The sequence below is a fragment of the Meles meles genome, chromosome 15 (assembly GCF_922984935.1).
Source record: "Meles meles chromosome 15, mMelMel3.1 paternal haplotype, whole genome shotgun sequence".
NCBI classification, from domain to species: domain Eukaryota; kingdom Metazoa; phylum Chordata; class Mammalia; order Carnivora; family Mustelidae; genus Meles; species Meles meles.
The window spans coordinates 34,790,273-34,815,430 of record NC_060080.1 but is presented as its reverse complement, the minus strand read 5'-3'; the positions used below and the strand labels follow the sequence as shown (position 1 = coordinate 34,815,430).

Here is a 25,158-nt window from a genome sequence, read left to right as displayed (position 1 = left end):
GTGTTTCAACCTCTAAGTCTCTTCAGAAAATGAGATGGATGTCTTTTCCTCAACAAGGTTGATGGTCTCAGTTAACATAACCCCAGGGATTCACTGCATGTCCTGGCCACTCCTCCCGTTCGGAGCAGAGAAGCAATGATCTTGCAGCAACAATCTTTAGAAGGAAATGGGACAAACAGTCCTAGAGAGGGAACACCATGAGATGGCCTTTTTTAAGAAATTCTAAGGATACAGGTACCTGGGATGAAAGAGCAGTGCAAGCTGGCATGTGGAGCTAGGACTGGGGCCTGGAGTGACTGTGACCATAGGGCACGAGTGGAAAAAGATAGTAGAGAGCTGCTCTTCCAACTGTAGTCACACGAGTCTCCTTACCCTAACGTGTGTATTGTACGTGTGTATGTATGAACCAGGACTTTATTTCTGTCTCCTGCGGTAGGACAGTACATATCTCCAGAGACCAGGGAGGTGATGACATGGAAAAGAAAGATTCCTGATTCCATTTAAGTCTGAATCCAAAAGCCCCAGGCTGTGGGCAAGGGAAAGCTGGGAAGAAATCCAGTCTAGAAATTTAGAAGTTTTGACACAATCTGTCCTTAGTCTTCTATTGTCTAGATATCTGATGTATTGTGGCAAGGATGGCCAATGTCATGTCCTTGTTAGCAAAGAAGTATTTCTGCAAGACTACTGTGTAGCTAAATTCTTGAAAGCCATATCTGTAACAGCACTGATATCCTATAAATGCAAATTAAACTCTTCACCCTCAATTTTTTGTTCATTTTGACATCACTATGACCATGAAAAGTCATACTGAAGGAAAACAACCATGGGAAAGTATTACTAGGAGGCCCATTTCACATCCTTGCACTAGGGCCTCATTATAACTAATTTACTGTCACTGAAGGAATTTAGAGGCCCTGAAGACATGAAAAGCCTGGAAAGAGTTTTACTCATAAATAAATGCCAACATTTAAACCACCAAGACAGCTTCAAATTCTAGGCCTATTGAAATGGACAATATATACTGCCTGGATGATTTATTACGCTTGTGTTTATAGTCCAAATGGGAAGATAATTCAATTCCACCTGAAGAGTCATTATGTGGCCAAATCCCAAGGGAAGTACTTGGGATAAGAGGCGGTATTTCTCAGCTTTTCCATTTCAAACAAATTATTATTTCTGTATTTAAGACATCACCCAGGCAATTCCCTTCATGACCTGTAGCACTCTTGAGCAATTAAAAAAAAAAAATCTTATAAGGTGAAAGGGGTAAGGAACAGATGCCAAATCCAAAATGATCCACAGAACACCGAAGAGCACCCAGAGAGCGCGGCTGCCTCAGACATAAGGTGAAATCAGCCCTTCTGCTCAAGAAAACATAAATGAGCAGTGAGCAGGCATCCAGCAAACACATTATCACCCAGCAGAGACAACCTGATAAATACAGACTTCCTCTCCAAACAGGCCTCCTCACAGGGAATGTGGGCCAAAAGGTCCCTTCTGAGGAGATGGTGAGGTTGTATCACTTGGCAAAAGGTCTTCATCGCGGCACACGGCAGCCTCTCCTCTTATCCCCTCACCACACATTCAGTGCAATTAGAGGGTAGAAGAACCTGTTTGCGACGCGTCTTGGAATGGGCAGAGGACATGCTCTGAGTGGACAAGGGTAGAGAGGTCCTGGCCTACGAGCTCAGCCCCCAGAATTCCGGGGCTTACATACCATCCAGGCCATTGTGATGACTGTAGTTTCTTTTCCCCAAAATGCTCAGAGACGTGTGATTCGGGGTGGCTAGCATCCGCTTGGTAGTGGGGGTTTGCAGGCTTGGCGTAGATCGAATTACATTAGGTTTCTTCGAAGGATGGATCTCTGGCAGGGGGAGAAAAGGTTTCTCGACTCAGAACGTGGTATTAAAAACCTCTGTGCACACTTACATTGCCTAATAAGCACACATCTTACTCCTTAATGAGCTTGAGAGTCAGCTCCTTATGCCCCAGCCTGCTTTCCCAAGGACTTGCATAATGAATCAGCTTCAAGTGCTGTTACCATGGCTTTACTTATCAAAAGTGAGCTGCTGCTTCCTCTGCTCGCTGGAGCTCTGAGCTTCACCGTTGGGGGGTGGGGGGGGGGGGACAAGCAAGGAAAACAACAACAAAAACGCCACTTGCACTTCAGAGGGTCACTAAAGCCCAGATTTACTAAGGGAATAAGGCAGCTGAGTCTTCAAGGTTTTAGAAATCAATCGAAAGCTTATCTGGAGAAGTAGCCTCCGAGAAAACGAACTCAGTGCTCTATCAGACCAGAAATGGAGCATGCAGCAGGTCCCGGGTGTGAGAGATTTCTGGAAAGCAGGATTCTTCCTGCGGCCCTGTGAGGAGGGTACAGGACCAGGGTTAATCACTCCCAGTCCAGAACGTTTTGATGTAGCTGCGACCTGACACCAAACTCCCAATTCTAGACTCAAGAGGTAGTAGAAGAAAAGCCTTGATGGAGGATCTATCACAGAATGGTGATGTGCACGTGGGATGTGTGTGTTTACATGAAGTACGCCGTTGTCAGCCACATAGCCTAGAAGTACTTGCACTTTTTGGATAAAGCAGATGGGCAGAAATTGCAGTCGCAGGAACTGGAATTAAGGAGCTCAGTCTGTTCCTGTTACTGGGCAATGTCTTGTCCAAAGCCAAGGCTGCTCTCTGATTCGGAGTTACCACCTGTGCACGAGCCACCCTGGCTTCTCAGGCGAGGGCCAGGGTAGCCGCCTCATCGCCCGACATTTAGGAAAGGCTGTTAGGATTGTTAGAATTACTATAACTTAGTCTGGTCAAAAATCTACAGTTGCCAAAATTTAGGAACAGATCAAGTGCTAACCAATACACAGGGATGATGGTTTGTTTCCAACATGGCACAGAAACTTCGCCAGCCCCATTTTTCATTACAACCTCCACACCACACTCCATCCAAACCAGATCACCAGCCTTTGAACTCAGGAAAGCCTTTGTTCATCAAGTTCTCTTGGCCTCATAAAGGGAAATATATTGTTTTCCTATTTTTCTATCTATTTAAATACTACTTATTGTTCAAGGGTGAGATCGAATACTGTTTTCCCCATGTAGGCTGCCCCAAATCTCATCAGAAATAATTCTTCTTTCTTTCAAGTGTCCAATATTACCTCTCATTCTTTTATAGGAGCTAATCCTTTGCTTAATTGTCCTTACCTGTATGCCTCCCCCACTGGACTAAAACTTTTGAGGGCAAAGTCTAAATTCATCTTGGCGTTCCTCCAAATCACTTAGCATAGTGTCTTGTACATAGTAAATACTCAGAAATATGTTAGGTGGGGATGTGGTTCAGCTAGGGTAAGAACAGCACAGCTTTGGGCTTACCAGGAAGGCACAGAGACCAATTTGCCTGCAGGAGGAACACACAATTATCCACAGAATGACTGACTAATATGTGATGTTATATTCTATTTCTTATGATCAGAGATTTGTCCTTGCATGGTGGGAAGGGGCTTTGTAGGATTAGGTCCTGCAAGGGAATACAGATAGCAGACTTCAAGGACTTGATCACCATGACGTACCTAGGTCCTGCCTATGATAATGAGGGAATGTTCTAGGGGCTATCAAAGCAACTCTTTAGGCCCTAGAAAATAAAACAAGAAATAAGGTGACCAAGTAAAATCAAAGAGGGAGCTGTGAACTTCTGACTTTTGGATGATCTGATGAAAACCAGATAATATACCAAGTTCAAGGATACACTTTAATTTTTAAGTGTGTCTAGAGTCTGAACACTTCATAACTGTGTATCTTTCTGACAGAGCAATAAGGTTCAATGCAACTTTGAGTACACCTCTTACTTTTACCCAGAAATGGAAAAAGCAAGTATATTAGAAGCACTAAAACATGTCAGTGTAGCTTCCAGACAGATCAGGAACCATTTTAGGAATGATTATTTTGTAAATTATCTTAAAACTTTGCAAAAACCAAATACAGTGTTATTGCCTAGTCATTTTTTAAAATACTCTTCTTAATGGTGATATTTCAACACAGATATGGAGTCATTATCTTTAGCGAATTCCAAGTTAAATAAGATGGCAAAAACCAGAAAGCAATACAAATGCTCCCCTTTCAAAGTAACGTTAATTGGAACATCAAAACTATAAATATTTTTTTGAGTTAGATTGGAACGAGTTTTATCTCATTAAAAGCCAAGTGGAAAGATCTGAATCAAAACATTAAGAATATTCATCTTACAATAACTTAGTGATTCTCATTTTCCTCTTTTTGCTCAAACTGTATTTATATCCATAAATAAACTTTACATTTTTGATTGATTTTTTAAAAAGTAAACATATCCATAACCTTGTATATATGTTGTGTGCATATGTTTTGGTAATAACAAATAAAAGCTTCTCAAAAAATTAAATTGATTATACATGTAAAAGCATCCAATTTCAGCTACTTGAAAGGCTAAGATGTAGTTTAAGATTTAGTTTCTTGATTTAGAGTCGCCAAATATTTCTAAGATACAAAAATTGTTCTTTGAAATTTTCCTTTTATTAGAAAATACCCACCTAAATACCCAATGATACATGCCAAAGGTTTCCTAGTGCTTTTGCTTTTCAGTGGACTTCCAGATAGCTCGGCATGTCTGTCTGCATCTGAGGAGAGAAGGAAACATGGAGACAACCAGTGAGGCTGATTTCGCTACCTATTCTACACACACTGCAGAGACAAAAGGTGCCCATGGAAGACTGTGGAAAATATCCACCAGACTCCTGCATCATTGCCTGGGGGGTGTGGGAAAACCGTTCCTAGTTCTGGTTCCCAATTACTGCATGAAGGAGGTACCTGGAGAATGCTCACTTTAAAGCCTCGTGAATGCCGCTAACACACATCGCACACACACGTGCTTGCCCATCTGAAAAACAGTGGATATATGCTTCCTTCCTAGCCATGGCATAGCTTCCTCAGACTAGAAAAACTTCCATGCGGGATGAGTGAAATCAGTCCTAATGTAAGATTAACCGGGCATAGAAAGCAAAAATGCCAAAGCAGACAAAGGCAGAACAGTTGGCCATCCCTGACGACTCAGAAGTCTTCATCTCTCTAGTCTTCATCTACCTCACCAGAGTGAACATGGGTCATCGGTTTTATCGCTTGCTTGCCATCTTTCATATCCTACTATGATGGCAGTGGTCCTGAGCTTTAAAATGTTGCCCATACGTTGAGAGTGTCTCATCCATTAGTCAGAACAGTAAAATACTGTGGGAACGGCTGTTAGCGTTCATAAAGTTCACCTCACACTCCTCATACCCTACCGTAAGACACTTCTGACAGAGAAACGTAAGGCATGCAACACACACACTCTCTGTGTTTTAATTAGTTGTCATTAGGATGGAAGAGTAGATGTGGAACAGGGCTGCTCTCATACCGAGGAGCTAAGTTACAAAAACAGAGCTTGAGGGAAGAAAAAAAAAAGTATCGAAATGTATTTTAGATCTGCAGATATAGTCATAAAACTTAACAGAGTGGTTTTAGCAGATATTATTTTGCTACATGTATGCCTTCTCCCCACCTTCCAACACTTGACAAAAATGCCCTACTGGTTTTCTGTGGTGAGACCACATTTCGAGGTGTACATATGGGAAATTTCCTGACATCTATAGGAATTCTCTCTGCACTGTTAGTGTTAAAATATAGAATTCAATCTGGAATCATAAATCACTGAAAATGAAAAATTGACTTTTTTGTAAGTTCTAGCCCTCTCTTTCACCAAGGAAACTATTTTAACTATTAACTATTAAACAGAATGAAGTGGGGGAAAATAGGATTTAAAAGAACACATCTAAAATAAACAAGACACACACTGCAGGGAGCCTCAGATAACAGGAATCAGAATATGTATCCTAAGCACTGGCTAATTATTATACAACCCTGGACAACTATAAATGATCTGATTTCTTTTCCTCCTTACTCAGCTGATTTCCTTTGGGGGAAAAAATTACTGATATATGCAGCTTTTCACCTGTTGCTGAATAACAGTGAAGATAAAGGAAGAAAGATACTGAGCATATTTTGGAGGAGTAAGCTAAACAAACATTGAAAAGCAACACAAATCAAACCCCTGCCAGATTGCTGTGAATGGATACTAAATGATTCCTTCCTCATATTACTAATTCTACTTGGGATGAGGACAAGAGAAAATTCTGTTCTTTCTATTAATAAGAGAAAGCTTGAATCAGCTTGTATTTCCTCAATGTTCTGGACAAAGGCAACCATTGTAGTACTAGTAATAAGATTTTTTAAAATATTTTATTTATTTATTTGACAGAAAGAGAGAGAGATCACAAGTAGGCAGAGGGGCAGGCAGAGAGAGAGGGAGAAGCAGGCTCCCTGCTGAGCAGAGAGCCTGACATGGGGCTCGATCCCAGGACCTTGAGATCATGACCTGAGCCCAAGGCAGAGGCTTAACCTACTGAGCCACCCAGGCGCCCCACTAGTAATAAGATTAACTTTGCATTTTAGTCCAGTTAATAAAGCCCAAAGGAAAACTGTTGATGTGGTTACAATTGATGGGCTCCCCTAGAACTATCACCTTGGCAAGAATCAACAAAAGGGAGTCTATCAAAGGGTCTTCAACACAATACCTAAAGATAGTTTGTTTTAAACCACATAATCTGCTCTTAATTTCTCATCAAATCAGTAGCATTAATTATGTGATGTTCCAAGGGACAGTTTACAGAGCACCTGAGTGGGCAATCAAAGCTCTTTATTTATTTTTTTAAAGATTTTATTTATTCGACAGACAGAGATCATAAACCGGCAGAGAGGCAGGCAGAGAGAGAGGGGGAAGCAGGCTCCCTGCTGAGCAGAGAGCCTGATGTGGGGCTTGATCCCAGGACCCTGAGATCATGACCTGAGCCAAAGGCAGAGGCTTTAACCCACTGAGACACCCAGGCGCCCCAATCAAATTTCTTTAGAAGCATCGCTAGTCCCCGTTACATTTTAAAGTAGTTGGGGGCAAGAATGATCAGTCTCCCCTATGAGGAAGTTGGGACAGAAAGCGCTAAGGCTACCTAGTCACTGTTGAATATAAAAATTGCATCTATTCCATGAAATACACTGAATATGCATGGGAAAAATACCTTCTGCCCTGGCGGAATTATCATACATGTGGGATTATCAGGTCCAATTGAGCTGATTCAACAGAATCTTGGTCTGCCCTCAAGAGCAGGCCGGTGGTGCCACTTATCAGTCAAATTAGTCACCTAACTCTATTTGAACAGAGATAATTCATTAGTATGCATCAAAAGTGCACAGATGAGGCAAGCAACCTGAGAGATGCCCCAAGAACCCAGAAGGAATCAAAATCTGCCCAGAAAGAGGGAGAACATGAGCATCTCACCCAAGTCATTGGACTGCACACAGGCACATTTCTTTGGCTTCCTAGAGTACAGCAACTTGAGGTAAACCTGGAAAAACACTGCTGCTTTCATTGCAACTCACAGCCATTTTTTCTAAAATGTTTTGCAAATATGTGTGTGTGGGAATAAAATAGAAAAACTGCAAAAAGTACACACTGAATTAAAATTCACAAAAACATTCACATGGGCTTCCAAGATTGCTGTCAAAATAGAACCATCCGTAGAATTTTCTTACAGGAATTGCAAAGGAATTTCTAAAGACGTAAAATCCAGGTGCCATTGTTAAAAAAAAAAAAAAAGAGAGAGAGAGAGAGAGAGAGAAAATCAGAGGGGAGGCACCTGGGTGGCTCAGTCAGTTAAGCATCTGATTCTTGGTTTCTGCTCAGGTCATGATCTCAGGGTCGTGGGATCCAGCCCACGTGTTGGGCTCCACGATCAGCAGGGGCTCTGACTGAGATTCTCTTTCCTTCTTCCTTTCCCCCTCAAAATAAGTAAATCTTTTTTAAAAAATGATAAATTCAACTATGTTTTAAAAAAAAACCTACTTGACAAATACATCATAAACAAAATCAAAGGCAAAATGGGGGAAATATTTGCACCGTGTATCACAGATCAAGAGCTAACGTCCTTAAAATATAAAAAGTTCTCATAAGTCAGTAAGACTTTTCATAGAAAACAGGCCAGGGGCAAAAACAGCTGACAGAAAGGGAAAAACAAATGGTTTTCAAATATATGCAAAGACTTCTATCTCATTCAAAATGAGAAATGAAACTAATACAACTTACAGGTCACCTGTCAACTAGTAAAGGGTTTCAAAGATGGAGAACACTGCTGGCAAGGTTCTAGAGAAATAGGCATTCCCTAGACGTTGGGGACGGGGGCGCAAATCGTGGTCTGTCTCAGGGTAACTAACTGGGTAGTGACTATTAAAATTCCAAACTCACGTTTCTTGATCCAGCTATTTTATGTTTAGGGTCTGTCTTGTGACCCACCCACACATTTCACACATCAATACGAAATGCTATCTGTGTAACGGTATTTGTTACGACATTACATGTTATAGAGAAGACTGGAAATAACCTAAAAATCTGTTTAATTGGGAATGAAAGTACAAAACAGATTATTACGCAGCTGATAAGAAAAGGAGGCAGGGCGCCTGGGTGGCTCAGTGGGTTAAGCTGCTGCCTTCGGCTCAGGTCATGATCTCAGGGTCCTGGAATCGAGTCCCGCATTGGCTCTCTGCTCAGCAGGGAGCCTGCTTCCCTCTCTCTGTCTACCTCTCTGTGATCTGTCAAATAAATAAAATCTTTATTAAAAAAAGAAAGAAAAGGTGGCAGCTCTCAGTGTACTGGTATGGAGTGGCCTCTGAGATCTGTTAACTAAAGAAGCAAGGTGCATGGGGCGCCCGAGTGGCTCAGTGGGTTAAGCCTCTGCTTTCGGCTCGGGTCATGATCTCAGGGTCCTGGGGTCGGGCCCCCGCATCGGGCTCTCTGCTCCGCAGGGAGCCTGCTTCCCCCTCCCTCTCTGCCTGCCTCTCTGCCTACCTGTGATCTCTATCAAATAAATAAATAAAATCTTAAAAAAAAAAAAAGCAGCAAGGTGCAGAAGAGTGTGGACATTAACATCTGTATTAAAACAACAACAAAAAAAGAATACACCTACTTAGACTGGTATAGATAGAGGATCTCTGGATACTTCAGACAGGATGACAGTGGTTGCCTCTGAAGATGGTATAAATGGGAATGGCAATATGATTTGTAGCCACTTTCGTATCTTTAGAAAAATTTAAAGTGTCCATTCAAAAATGAATTTTTATTCAAAACAAACTACCCAAAATACCCAAACCAAACCTGTTCTCACCTAATATTAGAGCTTAAAATTTCACACAATTTTTACAATTATTAATAGTTAACTTCTGCTGAGACGTCTCTAGGAAAACTTCTATTTTAAGGCTTCTGAGTGCAGGCCCTTGGGATACTTCCAAAGCTGAATCAGCATCTTCAAACAGAATGTGGCTCCAGGTGCCACTTGAGAAACTGCATACTAGGTCATTTAAGTCTGGTGTTATCAACTCAGAAACCAAAGTCACCCATGCAAGCTACAGCGGTGACAGGTCAGTCACTTGGACCCACTTCTCCAGGGACTTTGGCTTCATTTACGGAGTCCTGTGAACATACCCATTTCCACTCAACCTCAGTTTCTGAGGTTCCTGAATCTCAAATAGTAACCCTGTGCTCATCGGGTGATGGGTGATCTTACACATGTTTGATAAAGTCCTCAGGAAGCTCAGTGGTCATGTCTGATGGCAAGAACCAAGGAAAAGAGCACCATTAACACTTCGTGACTTTCTTACCAAGGGCTGGGGGAGAAGAGACAGGCTGTCTTGAGACTTGACAACCCATGCTATCGGTCTGCAAATTGTGTCAAGGACACATTATCTTTCTGTTTAATAAGCACTATCTCCATGGTAGAACAGGCTCAGGCATTGTACTGATGTTAGTCATTACTGTAATGGACTTACATATTTACATATAAAGGCATATTATTAAAACAAATAGAAATTTGGGGAATTTGTTTTTAAAAAATCACCTTCTCTCCCTCTCTCTCTCTCTATATATATATGTATTTGTATTTCTTAGATGTATTTATTTTTCAACACGTTGGTCAAACTGTATACTTAAGTTTTTAAAATTATTTTTTAAAACAAGAAATGTATTCCCGGGGCACCTGGGTGGCTCAGTCAGTTAAGCATCTGCCTTCGGTTCCAGTTATGGTCCCAGAGTCCTGGGATCAAGCCCGACATCAGGCTCCCTGTTCAGTGGGGAGTCTGCTTCTCCCTCTCCCTGTCTGTCCCTACTGCTCACGCTTCTAATACATAAAATAAAATCTTAAATTAAAAAAAAAGAAATGTATTCCCATGGCTCAAAACTGAAAAAGTTTGAAAGAATAAACGGGGGGAGTCTCCTTCCCACCTCACTCCTTTGCCTTAGCCTCCCAGCTTCCCTTCCCAGGGACATTTTTTGTTCTTATGTCTTCTCTGTGATACTTTACGGGTTTACAAAAATTTCCCCCTTTCACTCTACTGTTTTAATACGATTTTCTGAACAAAAATAAAAGGCCAGAAGAGTACTGTTGTAATAAGCGCCCCCACCCCAGGCAAAATGTCCTCTAAAAGAATCAACTTGTAAGCCAAACACTCAGTTACCACTATGCTCTGCACCATCGGAGAATTTGTCTCCTTAGCTCTTCCCCTCACTCTTGCACAGTCTGTCACCCTGTGAACTCTGGCTAGGACACTGATTGTGATGGTGCTGCCAAGGCCAGAAGCCGTGGAAGGGGTCAGCTTCTACAGCGCTTACAACTTTCAAGTTTACAGGGAAAACTACTGACCTTCCTGAATATTATGAAGAATTACTCTAAAATGCATCAATCAGAGCTCTTGATCCATCCGTCACTATTTTCTGACTTTCATCTCATCTGAACGTACACTCACACTGCATCACAGGGATTAACTTTTTTGAGGAGGGATGGGGGTCACAGTTGCCCTTGAGAAACCAAGGAAAGCTTACTAAAAAACAATACGCCTATGCATTCCTGGTGGACCACAGACACGGTTGCCTATGGATATCAAATTATTAAAGGTTTATCTTCTCCAAGATCAAGGGATCTGTTGAAGAGGTACATATAAGACTGGAGAAGATGATGTAAGAATCAATTAGATGCTAGAGGAGTTTATTAGTTGCTTGTCTGGGGAAAAAAAAACAACAGTAGGTGGCTGCTGAAACTTTGTAATTCTAAATTTCAAGGTAAAATTGAGAGTGTGATTCCGTATGCAACTTGACCAAAAAAGGAAAATGCAAAATAAAATATGCTCTTTGAATCTCATCACACCAAATGACTCTGTTCTTTTATTATTATTATAGCTATTTGAGTATAGAAATAAAACACATGTAATTTAACTTTGACCCCCCCCTTTTAGTAGTATGGCTTTTCAATTGAGGAATAATACATAAAATGAGGTAACAGTAAAATACACTTCATTGAAGAATAATAAAAATAAAGGCAATTTGCATATTAACTGAGAAACTAACAGAAGAGCCATGGGAAAGAGACGCTTCCTCAGCTGCCAATTTAGTTGGTGATGATTTCTTTTCCATTCAGAGGAACAAAGATGATACTGGATCCTGGCCAATTTTAATGGAAGAATTTCACTCAATTCTCTTTCTCATATGTTTTATTATCCTATTCAGTTAAGAAACTATATCAATGTGTTTTAAATCAGCTAAGCAGTCTGGATGAACGCAAATATTTTCCAGTTGCTTGAGATGGTTAAGAAAATGGTAAGAGCATAAATCCATGCACTCAGAGATGCTAGCACAAAATATCAGTATGAGCCTAAGTTCCAAACACATGAGTCTAATGGAGCCAAATTCCCCTCCACGGGACTCAGAGAACAGTGCCATTTTCCACCCTCTTTACAAAGCACTTTTCTTCTCCTTATAAAGCTTTTACCTGTAAGTTGCAAAGCCTTTCAACCATTCTGCTGAAAATAATCTTAGGGAACAAAAAATGATTTTCAATTATCACTCCTTATATGGATACCCTTCTTAAATCAAAATGGAACATCCCCTATTTTTTTCCTCACAAAGAAAGAGCATCTACTGGATGTCTGTAAGGTTTCCTATCCGTTAAGCCAGACAGCAAGTTTGCTCATCCTTTAAGGGAGAAAGTTGTATGGCTCTAACTTGGCAGCCTGGCCCATGACTAAACCATGGCAAGACTAGAATCAGAGCTGGCACATGAAGTATGGACACATTTTAGGGGTACATGGTAATAACAGAACCACCCACAATTCACTGATACACATGACCTTTGTTCTAACAACAAAAAAAAATGAAACATAAGCAAGACTGAGCATGTTGAAAATGACAGTAACAGTCATGTACATGGTATGCAGTAATATATGTATGATTATGAAATGGAAACCAAATCAGACAAATAGAAAGAATGCTCAACCATAAATTTGGTGACTAGCCTGTAAAAACTAAATATGTATTTTCAGAAAAGTCACCCAAAGGCACTAAAATCCATTCATAATTTGCTCCATCTTCCAATAATGTCCACAATCGTGTTTGTTACGAAGCCCTGTGAATTTCCGTAATATTGTATGACTGTCAAAGGTTCATGGGAAAATGAGAGATTTACAAAGACATGCAATTTCTAATGAATGTAAATTGGCAAATTTTATTCAAACCTAATGAGGCCATGCAGACTGCATGTCTCATCTTTGGGGCTTCACCGGAACACCGTCCTTCGGGGTTACATCGCGGCACGACCTTACAGGTCAGAGTGCCTTCTCGGAAGGGGGCTCGGGCAAGACCTCCCTGGACAAGAGTGCCTCCCCCGATTCTCTGCTGAGCACCATCCACTCTGCAGAGGGACTTCCAGTGTCTCCTTTTTAGGTTGGCATGATACAAATGGCAGCAGACAAAAACAATGTTAAAAAAATAAACCAAATAAAAGGCTGTACACAAGAACTTATGTTTATTGCCAACAAAAACAAAAACAAAAACAACAAAAAAAACAAACAAAAAAGAGAGATAGGCAAGGAGAGAAAATGGTCAGAAGCACAACACATAAGGTTAAGAATTTAAAAGCATCTTACATTCTGCCCTAATGGCAGCATAATTAATAGGAACAAACGGCCGTCTTGCTGCCTGCCGCAGCCGGAGGGTATTTTTGCAGACCTGACGAGCAAATTTTGTGAAATACGTAGTGTGAAGGAAGAAAGCTTGGCGAGTCTTCACTGCAGACTTTGGGCTCCCCGTGTTTCGGACTGGCATCCCCTGCATGGCCTGGCGAGACATGTGACTCCTAACACGGGGGTCCTGCAAAATGAGACATCAGCAGACACATGAAGGACAGAATGCTACCGGCATCAGGCTCAAAGAAATGGGCAAGTTTTATATTTTCCAACTATAACTTAACACCCTACCCCCAAAGGAGAAAATTTAGAGCTATGCATTTTTGAGAAGAGGGCAGGTAGAGAAGAAAACTCGGTAGGGATGGGAGGGTGTGTTATCCTGCATTTTTATTTTTTAAGTTTTTCTTTTACTTCCAGTTCATTAACATACAGTGGTACATTACTTTCAGGGGCACAACATAGGAACTCAATACTTCCAGACATCACCCTGTGCTCGTCACAACAAGGGCACTCCTTCCTCTACTTTGGTTTTTAAACTGACATTGAAATCACCTTCACAATCATAAAAAACTGCCAAAGGGGTTAATTATTTTATTCTTGTAATAGTGAAGGAGTCCTGAGATCCTGTTAGCCCTTAAAAAGAAGTCTCCCTCTTGGTCGACCTAAGTGCTTATACCTGCAATCTATGAGAATTTTACCAAAATCACATTTCACCTGTTGTTCACCTTAAGACTGAGTCCATATCACCTTCTTGTCCCTCCTATGATAGCCCAGGGGCAGGAAAACGTTCAATTCGTATTTACTACTTTGTGTAGTAAGACATATTTCTGACAGTATTTAAAGGTTGCAAACTGTTTTCAAAAAAAGCAATTAAAACATTTAATTTGTAAACTCTCTACTTAGGCTGACACTTCCCACACACTTTGTTCCTTTGTCTGAGTAATCACACAAGAACAATATTTTGGATACCTGAAAAAATGTAATTTGTCCCTGCCCTCTCTCCACGCCCACCTTAAATATGATGGTGCTATGTTTAGTTATAAAAAACAGCTTTCCTTGCTTTGAAGTTATCCTGTACTGTACTTGTGTTTCCAAGGAGTATTGAGCCATTGAATGACATTTCTCAACATATAAGATTGACGCTCATGTACCTCTGTCGTTGGGCTGGGCGATAACTTCTCTTCCTCTGACTGGGTGGGCATTTTCAGGCCTCCGTATTTTTTCCAATACAGCCAACAGGTGGCACACAATCTACACTGCATATTAGGTGGGCCCCAAGAATACCACTGATGAGACTGTGTAGCTAAAGACAGAGGAAAAATATGAAAAAGACAAAGAGTGCTGTATGATCTGTCACATCAATACGCGTGCCATCAAATGTGTTAAAAATACTCCAAAGGCATCTTTAGTTTACGATGTTACTTTTCTTTCCCCAGTTCACCAAACACAAATGTCCAATACATGCATGTATTTTTCAAGACTCCAAATTCATTAAACCATTTATTTTTATATATATATTGAGTATTTGTGGCTCCTGTTAAGAGAAGCTGTTAGATGAAGTATCCTAAATAACACACTGGGCTATTACTGAGGGAGTTTTGTTAACTAATGTGTACGTTTCTGGAAATAAATTATCAGAAAGGTATTATTATTATTAGATTAGTGTTTAAAGTCTAAGTCTGGGTCTCCAAACCGATGGTTCAGAAACTACCTCAGAGTTTACAGTGCTCAGAGAGGCCCCACTAATTATGGCAGGAATCTGGCAGAAATAAGTAACTGTTTTCCATTTCTTTATTTTACTAAATGAACAAAATAAATAATCATTTTAATAATTTGCCCCTTAAAAACAGAATCCCTTTCAAGACTATTTAAGTTCAGATCAAGTAAGCATATGCAGCCAAGATCACGGAATGCTTAAGATCTAATAACCCAGCTGAGATCTAACAACGGCTGCAAGCCATTATCATTTTGTTCTGCTCTTTGAATTACTGCTGTATAACCTGCAAAGTATTCCCACAACGGATCTGAAGTTTAAGATAGGAAACACTGGTACTGAAACATTAACTTAATGAAGTACATAAAAATTATATAATTCTCTACATTTGCCTTAGAATACTCTTCCCCCTGATTTGTAAGTTACCTTCATCAGGTCAAAATGTTCAAACAGTACATCTACATCAAGGTGTCAACTAACACTTCACAAGCCAATGTCAAAAAGAGAAAATATGCAAACTGCTACAATCAACTGCGTCTTAGTTTATGGAGAATAATACTGTGCACCCAACATGTGTTACTTTTAGTGGACTCCTTGCAAACAGCAGCCTCAAAACCTTTCCTCTTATAATTTAGAAACAATAACTCAAATAATTTGATTTTTTTAAAACACAAATTTTAAGAATCCTAAATATTAGGCATGGACCTATTTTTTATTCTGAATATAAAATATCATTCATATTTAAATAGACATTTTTACCCAAGTTAACCATGACATGACATTTTAGTATTTGTCAACAAACACCTTTCCTCTTACATAATTAACTCAAATGCAATTAAAAAGTGACCTGTGTGGCACAGTCAACTGAGTGTCCGACTCTTGATTTTGGCTCAGGTCATGATTCAGGTCATGAGATTGAGCCCTGCATCAGACTGAGGAGTCTGCTTGAGATTCTCTCTCTCTCCATCTCCCTCTGCCCCACCCCCCCATGTGTGCTCTCTCTCTAAAATATATCAAATCTTTTTTTAATAAATAAAATCTTTTTTAAAATGTGACAAAAAGAAAACACCAAATTTTATCTCTATAAAGATAAAACTTACATGCATGTTATGAGATACATTTTATGATATTATCTAATGAATCTAAAATAAGTATTATAAAAATCACTTACTTGTTATGCACACATAAAAATGACAGAATAATTATTTAAAGGGATATGTGAGACTATGTATGAGTGAAAAAGGGGTAAGTCAAAAATAAGACAGATTAAGCCACCACTTGTCTTCATGATTCTTTTTATTTTCATTTAAATACAAATAAACTTCAATATCTAAGAGTTTCCAACTCAAAGACACTCATGATACAATACGTATAAAATTATCACCAAAAGAATTTAATTTTCCACAAATTATTTTACTTTGTGCTTCCATAGTGCAGAAAAATGGTTACAAATGGACCATTTCTATGAAGTCAGCAATTTGCCTGGATCATACTTTCCTTGGTTTCAGGTAAGGTAATTATATGACCTGTTTTTATTTTCATTTATTTATTTATTTTTAGAGAGTGAGGGGGGAGGGGCAGAGGGTGAGAGAGAATATTAAGCAGAGTCCACACCCAACACGGGGTTCAATATCATGACCTTGAGACCATGACCTGAGCAGAAATCAAGTCAGATGCTTAACCAACTGAGCCACCTAGGCACCCCTATGTGACCTGGTTTTAAAAGTCTTTTCTAGAGGAGTGCCTAGCTTCAGCTGATAGAGCATATAGCTCTTGATCTTGGGGTTGTGAGTTTAAGCCCCATACTGGGTACACAGGTTAGTTACAAAAATTAAAAAGAAAAATCTTTTTTTTTTTTTAAATTTATTTGACAGAGAGGGACACAGCAAAAGAGGGAACACAAGCAGGGAGAGTGGGGGAGGGAGAAGCAGGTTTCCTGCCAAGCAGGGAGCCCAACTCGGGGCTCGATTCCAGCACCCTGGGATTATGACCTGAGCCTTAGGCAGAAAGCTCAATGACTGAACCACCCAGGTCCTTAATAAAAGTCTTTCCTAACGCGAAGCTTGGTGCGTAGTATAGAGCAGAGGCCACAATGTCCCTCTTTCCCATGCCCTTAGGGCAGTAAGCTACATGTTCCCCTCCAAAGAGCTGTTGAGAGAAAAAATTGGGCACCAAGTAGACTTTCAATAAATATTAGTTTCCTTCCCTCTCCCACCCCAGGCCACTTTGACTGTAAGGAAACATGGATTGTAATGTCACTGATGTCCAGGAACAGATTATGCTATTGTTTGTGATTTAAATATATAAAAACACAAAAAGTTGAGTGGGACCTGGCTGGCTCAGTTGGTAGTACATGCGACTCTCAGAGTTGTGAGTTTGAGCCCCACAGTGGGTATAGAGATTAGTTTAAAAAAAAAAAAATCTTAAAAATACAAAAAATGGGGAGGGGAAGACAAGAGAGAGACAATAAAATAGCAAGAAGTTTTAAAAAGTGCATTGGGGTGCCTGTGTGGCTCAGTTAAATATCCAACTCTTAATTTTGGTTCAGATCATGATCTCAAGGTGGTAACAATCGAGTCCCACATCTGGCTCCACACTGGGCGTGGAGCCTGCTTAAGATTCTCTTTCCCCCTCCTAACTCTGCTGCTCCCCGCCCCTGCTTGTGTCTGCGCACACACTCTCTCTAATGAATGAATGAATGAATACATAAATAAATAAGTTTCTTAAAAAGTGTATCAATTACTCCATCTCACCAAACCAATTTAACATCCAGGTCAAATCAACTGTAATACTGCCCATGTCTGACAGGATTCGGAGATGGACAGATACTGATAAATACGTGGGGGCCCTGAAAGCAGAAGCAAACATTGTAGGACAGCTTCTCCCAAACCAGTGCGCTCTGACAGAACCGGGTCTGAGGATTACAAATAGCACCTCATCCACACACAGGTCTTCCTGACAGAATTTTCTGGAGCCTTTGTCAAAGTATACTAAAAAACTCCAAAATAGGATTTGGTGTATTCTGCACAAAGCCAGCAACAGCTCTGAACGCGGCTTGGCCAACACTGCCGTGGGATGCTCCACAGAGCACCCCACAGAAGCGAAGCAGAGGAACCCCAAGACCAAACTTCAGTGTCCAGGCCGAAGGGAAGGGTGGCCATGTACTCCCACGGTCCTGCTCTCCGAGCCATGCGCCTCAGGTGCGATGAGAGGGCCACTCCACACCTCCCACCCCGTGGAGCCAGCACAGGGCCGCGCGCCTCGTCACAGGCCTCAAAGGAGACAACTTACCGCGAAGGAGACAACTTACCATAGCAGCTCTCACAGGCTCGCCCTAGGAGGGGATTCTGTGGCTGGAATGTGGTCCCCACGGCTCCATTCACAGCACCAGGTTTGCCATTGCTGGCAGATATTTGGTTGGGATTTGGTTTGCTGCTTTCAATAAAATATAAAGTGAGGTGATAAAAATGACTTGTATAACAAGGCAGAAGCCTCTCGATCTCACTGCTGTTTTATCTTAACTACGTATAAACATCTGAATGTTTGGTAAAGAAGAAATAAGCTGGCAGAAGTAAGGTGTCAGAATGAACTCAAACCATTCATCTGTACAGAACAAGGGTGTGTAAGAATCAATCTCTTACTCCTGATACGCACAAAGTAAACACAGCCATTAGCTCTCCTCCACCCGGATGTGATTTCCTTAGAACATGATGCTTTTGAATGATACAAGTTCCTAAGCTCTATCACTTGTCATGAATTCTTCTGAGAATAAAAGGTAATTTTTGGGGTCAAATAAATTAAGCTAAAAGCAGTGTGTTGTGTTTAGAGAAAACCACCGTGCCTTTCCTGTTGCCGGTGTGGAAGCTGTTGAGAGTGTGCTGGCTCTTGAGGGAACTGCACAAAACCCACGTGTTCAACAAAGACACTGTGGGTGTCAACAGAGCATATCTCTGGAATGTAAGTTGGCATTTCAGGGGATTTAACTGTTTCTGATAATTTCTACGACGTCTGATTTCTTATGAGAAAGATTACATAGGCTTGAAATTTAAAAAGCCAACAAGTATATTTTGAGGATTTTCTTTTTTAGAAAAAATTTTTAGGTTGAGAAGGAGACATCTATCAAGTGTTTACATGCAAATTTCCCAGATGCTACAATGCCTTAGAAACAGGGAGCCCAGGGGCGCCTGGGTGGCTCAGTGGATTAAGCCGCTGCCTTCGGCTCAGGTCATGATCTCAGGGTCCTGGGATCGAGCCCCACATCGGCTCTCTGCTCCGTGGGGAGCCTGCTTCCTCCTTTCTCTCTGCCTGCCTCTCTGCCTAGTTGTGATCTCTCTCTGTCAAATAAAAAAAACAAAAGAAAGAAACAGGGAGCCCAGATTACTTTGGTACTTCTTGGAGCAAACAAGGCTAACTAACTTTTCCCCATGTGGGGTCAGCTAACTCCCGTGCTTATAAAGCCATGCCCTAGAATACTACACAGGTGCACACGACATGTTCTCAAATAAACTCAGAATTTATTAAACATATTTATTCAGTGCCTAGTAAACAAAGTGCCTAATCTCAAGGAGCTTTCATTCTAGAGGAGCTTTCCCGTCTATCTGCTAGATGAAACCAGGCAAAATAAACTAGTCAGTCAGTTGCTAGCAGTGAATGCTGAATGACTAAATGCAGACCATATGCTACCTCCGTACGGCTACTGAAATGACGAGAGTTCACAACTACCAAGACACCTGGAGTCTCAACACAGGGTTGGCTCAGGAGTTTCCTCTTTACTGCTCCCCATTTCTTCACTTCCATTTACCAGTGAAAGCCTAATGTGTAAATGTGGCCTGACAGCAAATTAAGATTTCTTTCTGGCATTGTTACTGTAACTCTTAGATGACACCTCACCACCATCCCAGAAGAAATCATTTAACCTCCGTGTGCGCTAGGTCCCCATTCTGTAATAGGGCTATTATTTACACTTCTAACCTGTGCCAGCAATGTATTTTGAAGACAAATCATTTTTTAAAACACATTTTAAACAAGCCAGAACGCATTTCTCTTCTTATAGTTTGCAGCTGAAAATGTACATGATTAGAAGTGGTGACTTATAATGACTAAGATTTCCAAAGGTATGTAATATTTCTGATTTTTAAGAATCTACTAGATATAGATAAAAAGAATGTTCCCTTAAATCAAATGACTGAATCCCAGAAGGCTTCCCCCAAAATATGAAAATTTCTGACATTTAACCCAGGGCTAAATCTATGTGTTGAAAAAGAGCTAATACAAAATTATAGGTGAGCTGCCTGAAAAAAAGAACGAAAGTAAATACAACCTTAGCTGTTCAACTGAATTTTGCATGTTATTCGACTGAGTGAACCACTGGTCTTAACTGTAATAATCATAAAAGGAAAACAAGTGTGCAAAGACCCAATGAACATAGACATGTGAATCATTTAAAATCCGTTTTGCAAATCCAAGTACCTACAGGTTAATTTTCAGGTGACAAATGATTTCAATTTGACCATCTAAATAAACTTTTACTCTAAGACAAACATACAAAAGAAGTTTTTAAAGCTGCATTATTTCAAACTTTCCTTTTAGCTAATGCCCAAACCCCTCCTCCCTTGTTTGTATTCCAGATTCTATCCCTACTCCCCTCTTGAGAATTTTGTACATTCGATTCTCTTTTCTGGACCCTCTTCATTGTCATGTAAACATAGTTCTCCAACTTCAAAAACTCAATTACTCTTTTCCAACCTACCCCTCAAAGCGAAGAACCCCGTCGACTGATCTTTCCAGCCAGTTTTGCCCAGAGCTGCCCATCTCAACAGTCTGCAATTCCTTGGCTCACAAGTAAGTCCTCGGCCACCTCATTAAAGATGATCACTGACCTACTGCCACGCTGCTAAATTCAGGCTATTTTTCATCAACATCTGACATAATTAACTAATTAATCTCTTCCCCTCCCTGAAACACACTCCTCTCTCAGCTTTTGTGATAATGCACTCACCTTGCTCTTCTACTTTTTCTGATACATAAATCCTGGATTTCTTCAGCCTTGGTCTAAGACCCTTTTTACTTATTGCTCCTCTAAGAAAGCTCATCTGTGTTTCAAACACAGTATTATATGCTGATGAAGCTCAAATCTGTATCTCTAGAGCAAAACTTTCCCCTGAACTTAAGACCAATATATCTGACATCAAATTCAACACCTCTTTTTGCACAGAGCAAAGTCAAAATGACCTGGCCTGCTTCTCTGCTAGTTTCTTAAAACTCTGCTAGTTTCTTAGCTTGGTGAAGCACATCAATTCACCTAGCTGTGCTGTCCAGAAATGTGGACCTCTAGCTTGACATCTCCCCTCTACCCCTCCATACAAGTTAGTCACCTCCGAGTGGTGTACCATTTCCAGGATCACAACTCCAGGTCAAGCTACTGTCACTTTCTTCTCCAAGAACTCCATAATTGGGTCCCCTTACATCCACTATTACCCCCCTTCCCCAAACCATTATCTAAAATAGAGCCAGTGGGGGCACCTGGGTGGCTCAGTGGGATGGGCCTCTGCCTTCGGCTCAGGTCATGATCTCAGTTTCTGGGATCGAGCCCCGCATCGGGCTCTCTGCTCAGCCAGGAGTCTGCTTCCTCCTCTTTCTGCCTGCCTCCCTGCCTACTTGTGATCTCTGTCTGTGAAATACATAAATAAAATCTTTAAAAAAAAAAAAAAAATAAATAAATAAATAAATAAATAAATAAAATAGAGCCAGTGGTCTTAAAGCACAAATTTGATCATGGACACTTCCTTGTTTAAAATCCATTTCCACTGTTTATCAGATGGGTAAACTCCTGGCCCTACCAGTACCAGCCTCCCACAGCTCACCACTCTCTCATAAGAGACACCAGTTACACTGCCTTTGTCTCATCTCCTTAACAACTGCTCTGTCCTTCCAATCTCAGGATCTCCTTGGCCTGGAAAGCCTCCATCACCTGGTTAATTCCTCTTCCTTCTCCAGAGTTCACGCAAGCTCACTTCCACAAGGAATCTTTCCTGACAGCATCAACTGAGCCTGGCTCTCCTATACAAATGCTCATAAAAACTATTCCGCTCTTCTCCATCACAGTACTTGTCACACTAGGTGACTGTTTGGCATCTGCCTCCCCCACATTAGAAGGCAGGCTGTCTTCTTAACCTTTCTTCCTCTAGTAGTGAACAGAGTGCTCTGCATACAGGAGACGGCTGGGCTCAAACGAATGACAACATAAAATAATTCTTGTTTGTTTCAAAATACTTGATTTCAGAGTTAATTGTGAAATTTTTCAAAGGACTCAGATTCTTAACCCAACTCAGGATAACTTCATACCTTATATTTATGTAGAAGATTTATATAACTTTTAAAAAGTTATGATTAGAAACTGTCTTGCTCTCCAAACATCATTCACTTAGACCAGGCTGGCATCCTAAATATTTTCAGTTCTGTGGATATTACAATTTCTGTCACAACCTCTGAATGCTGCCATCCAAGCATGAAAGCAGATATAAATAATACATAAATGAATGAGTATGGCTGTGTTCCAATGACACCTTATTTACAAAAATAGGTAGCAGGTCAGATTTGGTCTGTAGACTATAGTTTGCTAGTCTTTGCCTTGGATCAAGACTCCAACGAATTCAACGCAAAACATACAGAAACAATTCTCTGGGTTACTTGGTGAAAACTGGTTAGATGTACTTTCCCTTTGATGTAATAGCACTACAATGCACAAGAAAGCTGCTGTGCTTGCTTCTAAAACCTGACATATGAGTCACCACACTGTTTTCTTTGGGGAGTTGCTCTTCTCTTAATTACTCAAATAAAATATAAAATGTTCTAAAATACTGGAAACCACTGCAGAAGGGACATTACATCTCTGAATAAAAATTATGAATCCTGTAAATTATATGTTATCAGCCTTGAGATAAAAAAAAAAGGTTTAATTCATTGTCTGCGAGGTCTTCTATATATACAAATATCTATTACTATATCAAAATTCAGTAAACAAAAGCCTAGGTATAAAACAACTGTACTGAGAAAAATCTTGGAGCAGCACATAAAACTTTGTAGTAAATTTCATTTTAATCCCCAAAGAACCTAGTAGAGCCCTATCTACACAGTGCTCAATAAACTAAGTTTTCCTGAAGAAATGATTGCTGGAACTCTAAAGACCTCAAAAAAAGGATAGTAATTCATTTAAAATGTAGCAAATGAAAAGCAAACTGGCATTCATTTTTATATGACAATGATTTCTAAGCTCCCAAAATAATGATGATAGAATACCAGACATGTGAAAAATTGCTACCTAGTCATTATTTTTCCAACACTTATAAAGTATGGTTCTTACTTTCTTTAACCGTTCTCCCAAACAATGTAAAATCCGCAACCAAATAAGCAACCTCAAAACGGCAATGTACACCGCACCCCCCAAATCCATTCTGTAACACAGAAGTTTCAAAAGCTGCTAGCTTTCTGAAACACATCAGTTTCAAATAACAGAGTTTCACAAGTTAGTTTTCTGATGCTTTCCCTGCACCTCTGATAGAAGTATATCATGGGGCATTTTTCCTCTTACCCTTTTGTCTACCTGGGGTTTCTCCCACTGGCCATTTCTCTTTCTAAAAATAACACTGTACTGATGTAATGGAAGCAAGTCTCATGCTTTGTAGTGTCAGAAAACAAGAGACAAAAAGAAAGTCAAATTTGGCTGAAACTGACCAAAATGACATATTTTGTTTTCACAGAATTCACACTATGAGAAATATTTAAAAAGATTTCCGTTACTTACTAAGTTGGGATATACACTTGCTTTAGTTTACTCTCGGCTTCTGCTGCTTTTAGACGTTTCTAATTCAAAAGATAGATAAAATATTTTACATACAATGCCTAGTAATTATTACCACTTCACAGTCTTAAAAATTCATAAGAAAATGAAATATTAAAACATCATTCAAAAATTGCCATTTTAACAAAGGTCTTTCTTTCATGTACGTATTCTCAAACTGCGTTAGTTTGTAAGACAAGTCACTAGATTCTGAGGTATAGAACTGCAAGTATTAATACCATTTTAGACTTATATTTTAAAAAGTAAGCAGTGAATAAGTCCATTTTATACTGTTCCACAAGTGAATAAACAGGTTTAGAAATAACCATTTTTATTTTGCAAATTTAGTTTATACTTTCTTTTTTGCCCTTCTGGAAGAAACACACACACACACACACACACACAAACTCTTTCCTTTAAAATAAATTTTTTTTTCCCCAGAAATGATTAGTTTCCAAGGTTCATGAGAAAGAAGGAGATAACAACTCCCCTAAGTACAGTTAAATAAGCATTTACCCTCAAGTGTTAAGAAAGATGTAATACACTTTAAAGCCTGGCTAATCCACATCAGACTTCAGGAGCCAATTAGGAGCCAAATGTAAGAAAAGGAATGGGAAGGGGCACCTGGGTGGCTCAGTGGTTTAAGCCGCTGCCTTTGGCTCAGGTCATGATCTCAGGGTCCTGGGATCGAGTCCCGCATCGGGCTCTCTGCTCGGCAGGGAGCCTGCTTCCCTCCCACTCTCTCTGCCTGCCTCTCTGCCTACTTGTGATCTCTCTCTGTCAAATAAATAAATAAAATCTTTAAAAAAAGAAAGAAAGAAAGAAAAGGAATGGGAAAAAGATTACCTAATCATATCCAGAAACTGTTCGTAAATGAATACAAACAATATATGGTAGATATCCAAAAACCAGATATAAGGCAAATACAAATACAAACCAGAATATAAGGCAATCATCCATATTCTCAGTGAGGAGAAAACAAAACATTTAAGAGAACAACTTAAAACTTTAAGAGGGGCACCTGGGTGGCTCAGTCTGTTAAGCAGCTGCCTTCAGCTCAGGTCATGAAGCCTGCTCTCGCTCTCTCTCTCACTTGCTCACTCTCTCAATCAAATAAAGAAACTCTTTTAAAGATTTTATTTATTTATTTGACAGAGAGAGAGACAATGAGAGAGGGAGCACAAGCAGAGAGAGTAGGAGAGGAAGAAGCAGACTTCCCGCCAAGCAGGGAGGCCACTGCGGGGCTCAATCCTAGGACCCTGGGATCATGACCTGAGCCGAAGGCAGCTGCTTAACAGACTGAGCCACCCAGGCGCCCCTAAATTTCTAATAATCCATAAAAATGACTTGTTCACATCTCAGGTCATTATTCCTGTCAGCTACACTTACAAAGAGATGCAGCACCAAGCTCCTGCAAGGAAAATAACACCTCTCTGGTGGCAGCCTTTCCAAATATTTATCGAAATGGTTCTTCTGAAGT

The 25,158-nt window shown here is 40.3% G+C and overlaps 1 protein-coding gene across 4 annotated transcripts in view; it reads right to left on the bottom strand.

Moving 5' to 3' along the window:
* The window catches only part of MTA3 (metastasis associated 1 family member 3), a 181,645-nt gene that overhangs the window by 32,762 nt on the left and 123,725 nt on the right, over positions 1-25,158 (bottom strand). For 3 of the 4 annotated variants that reach the window (XR_006815115.1, XR_006815117.1, XM_045979575.1), the window contains exons 11-16: positions 23,643-23,701; positions 18,150-18,274; positions 14,277-14,428; positions 13,087-13,309; positions 4,569-4,655; positions 1,718-1,864 (exon numbers count right to left, since the gene is read on the bottom strand). Coding sequence is in view for 1 of the 4 variants with exons in the window: in XM_045979575.1 (XP_045835531.1) it covers positions 1,718-1,864; positions 4,569-4,655; positions 13,087-13,309; positions 14,277-14,428; positions 18,150-18,274; positions 23,643-23,701 (793 nt within the window). In the remaining 3 variants the exon portion in view is untranslated. The remainder of the gene's footprint in view (positions 1-1,717; positions 1,865-4,568; positions 4,656-13,086; positions 13,310-14,276; positions 14,429-18,149; positions 18,275-23,642; positions 23,702-25,158) is intronic. The other variant, XR_006815116.1, reaches the window with a different exon arrangement.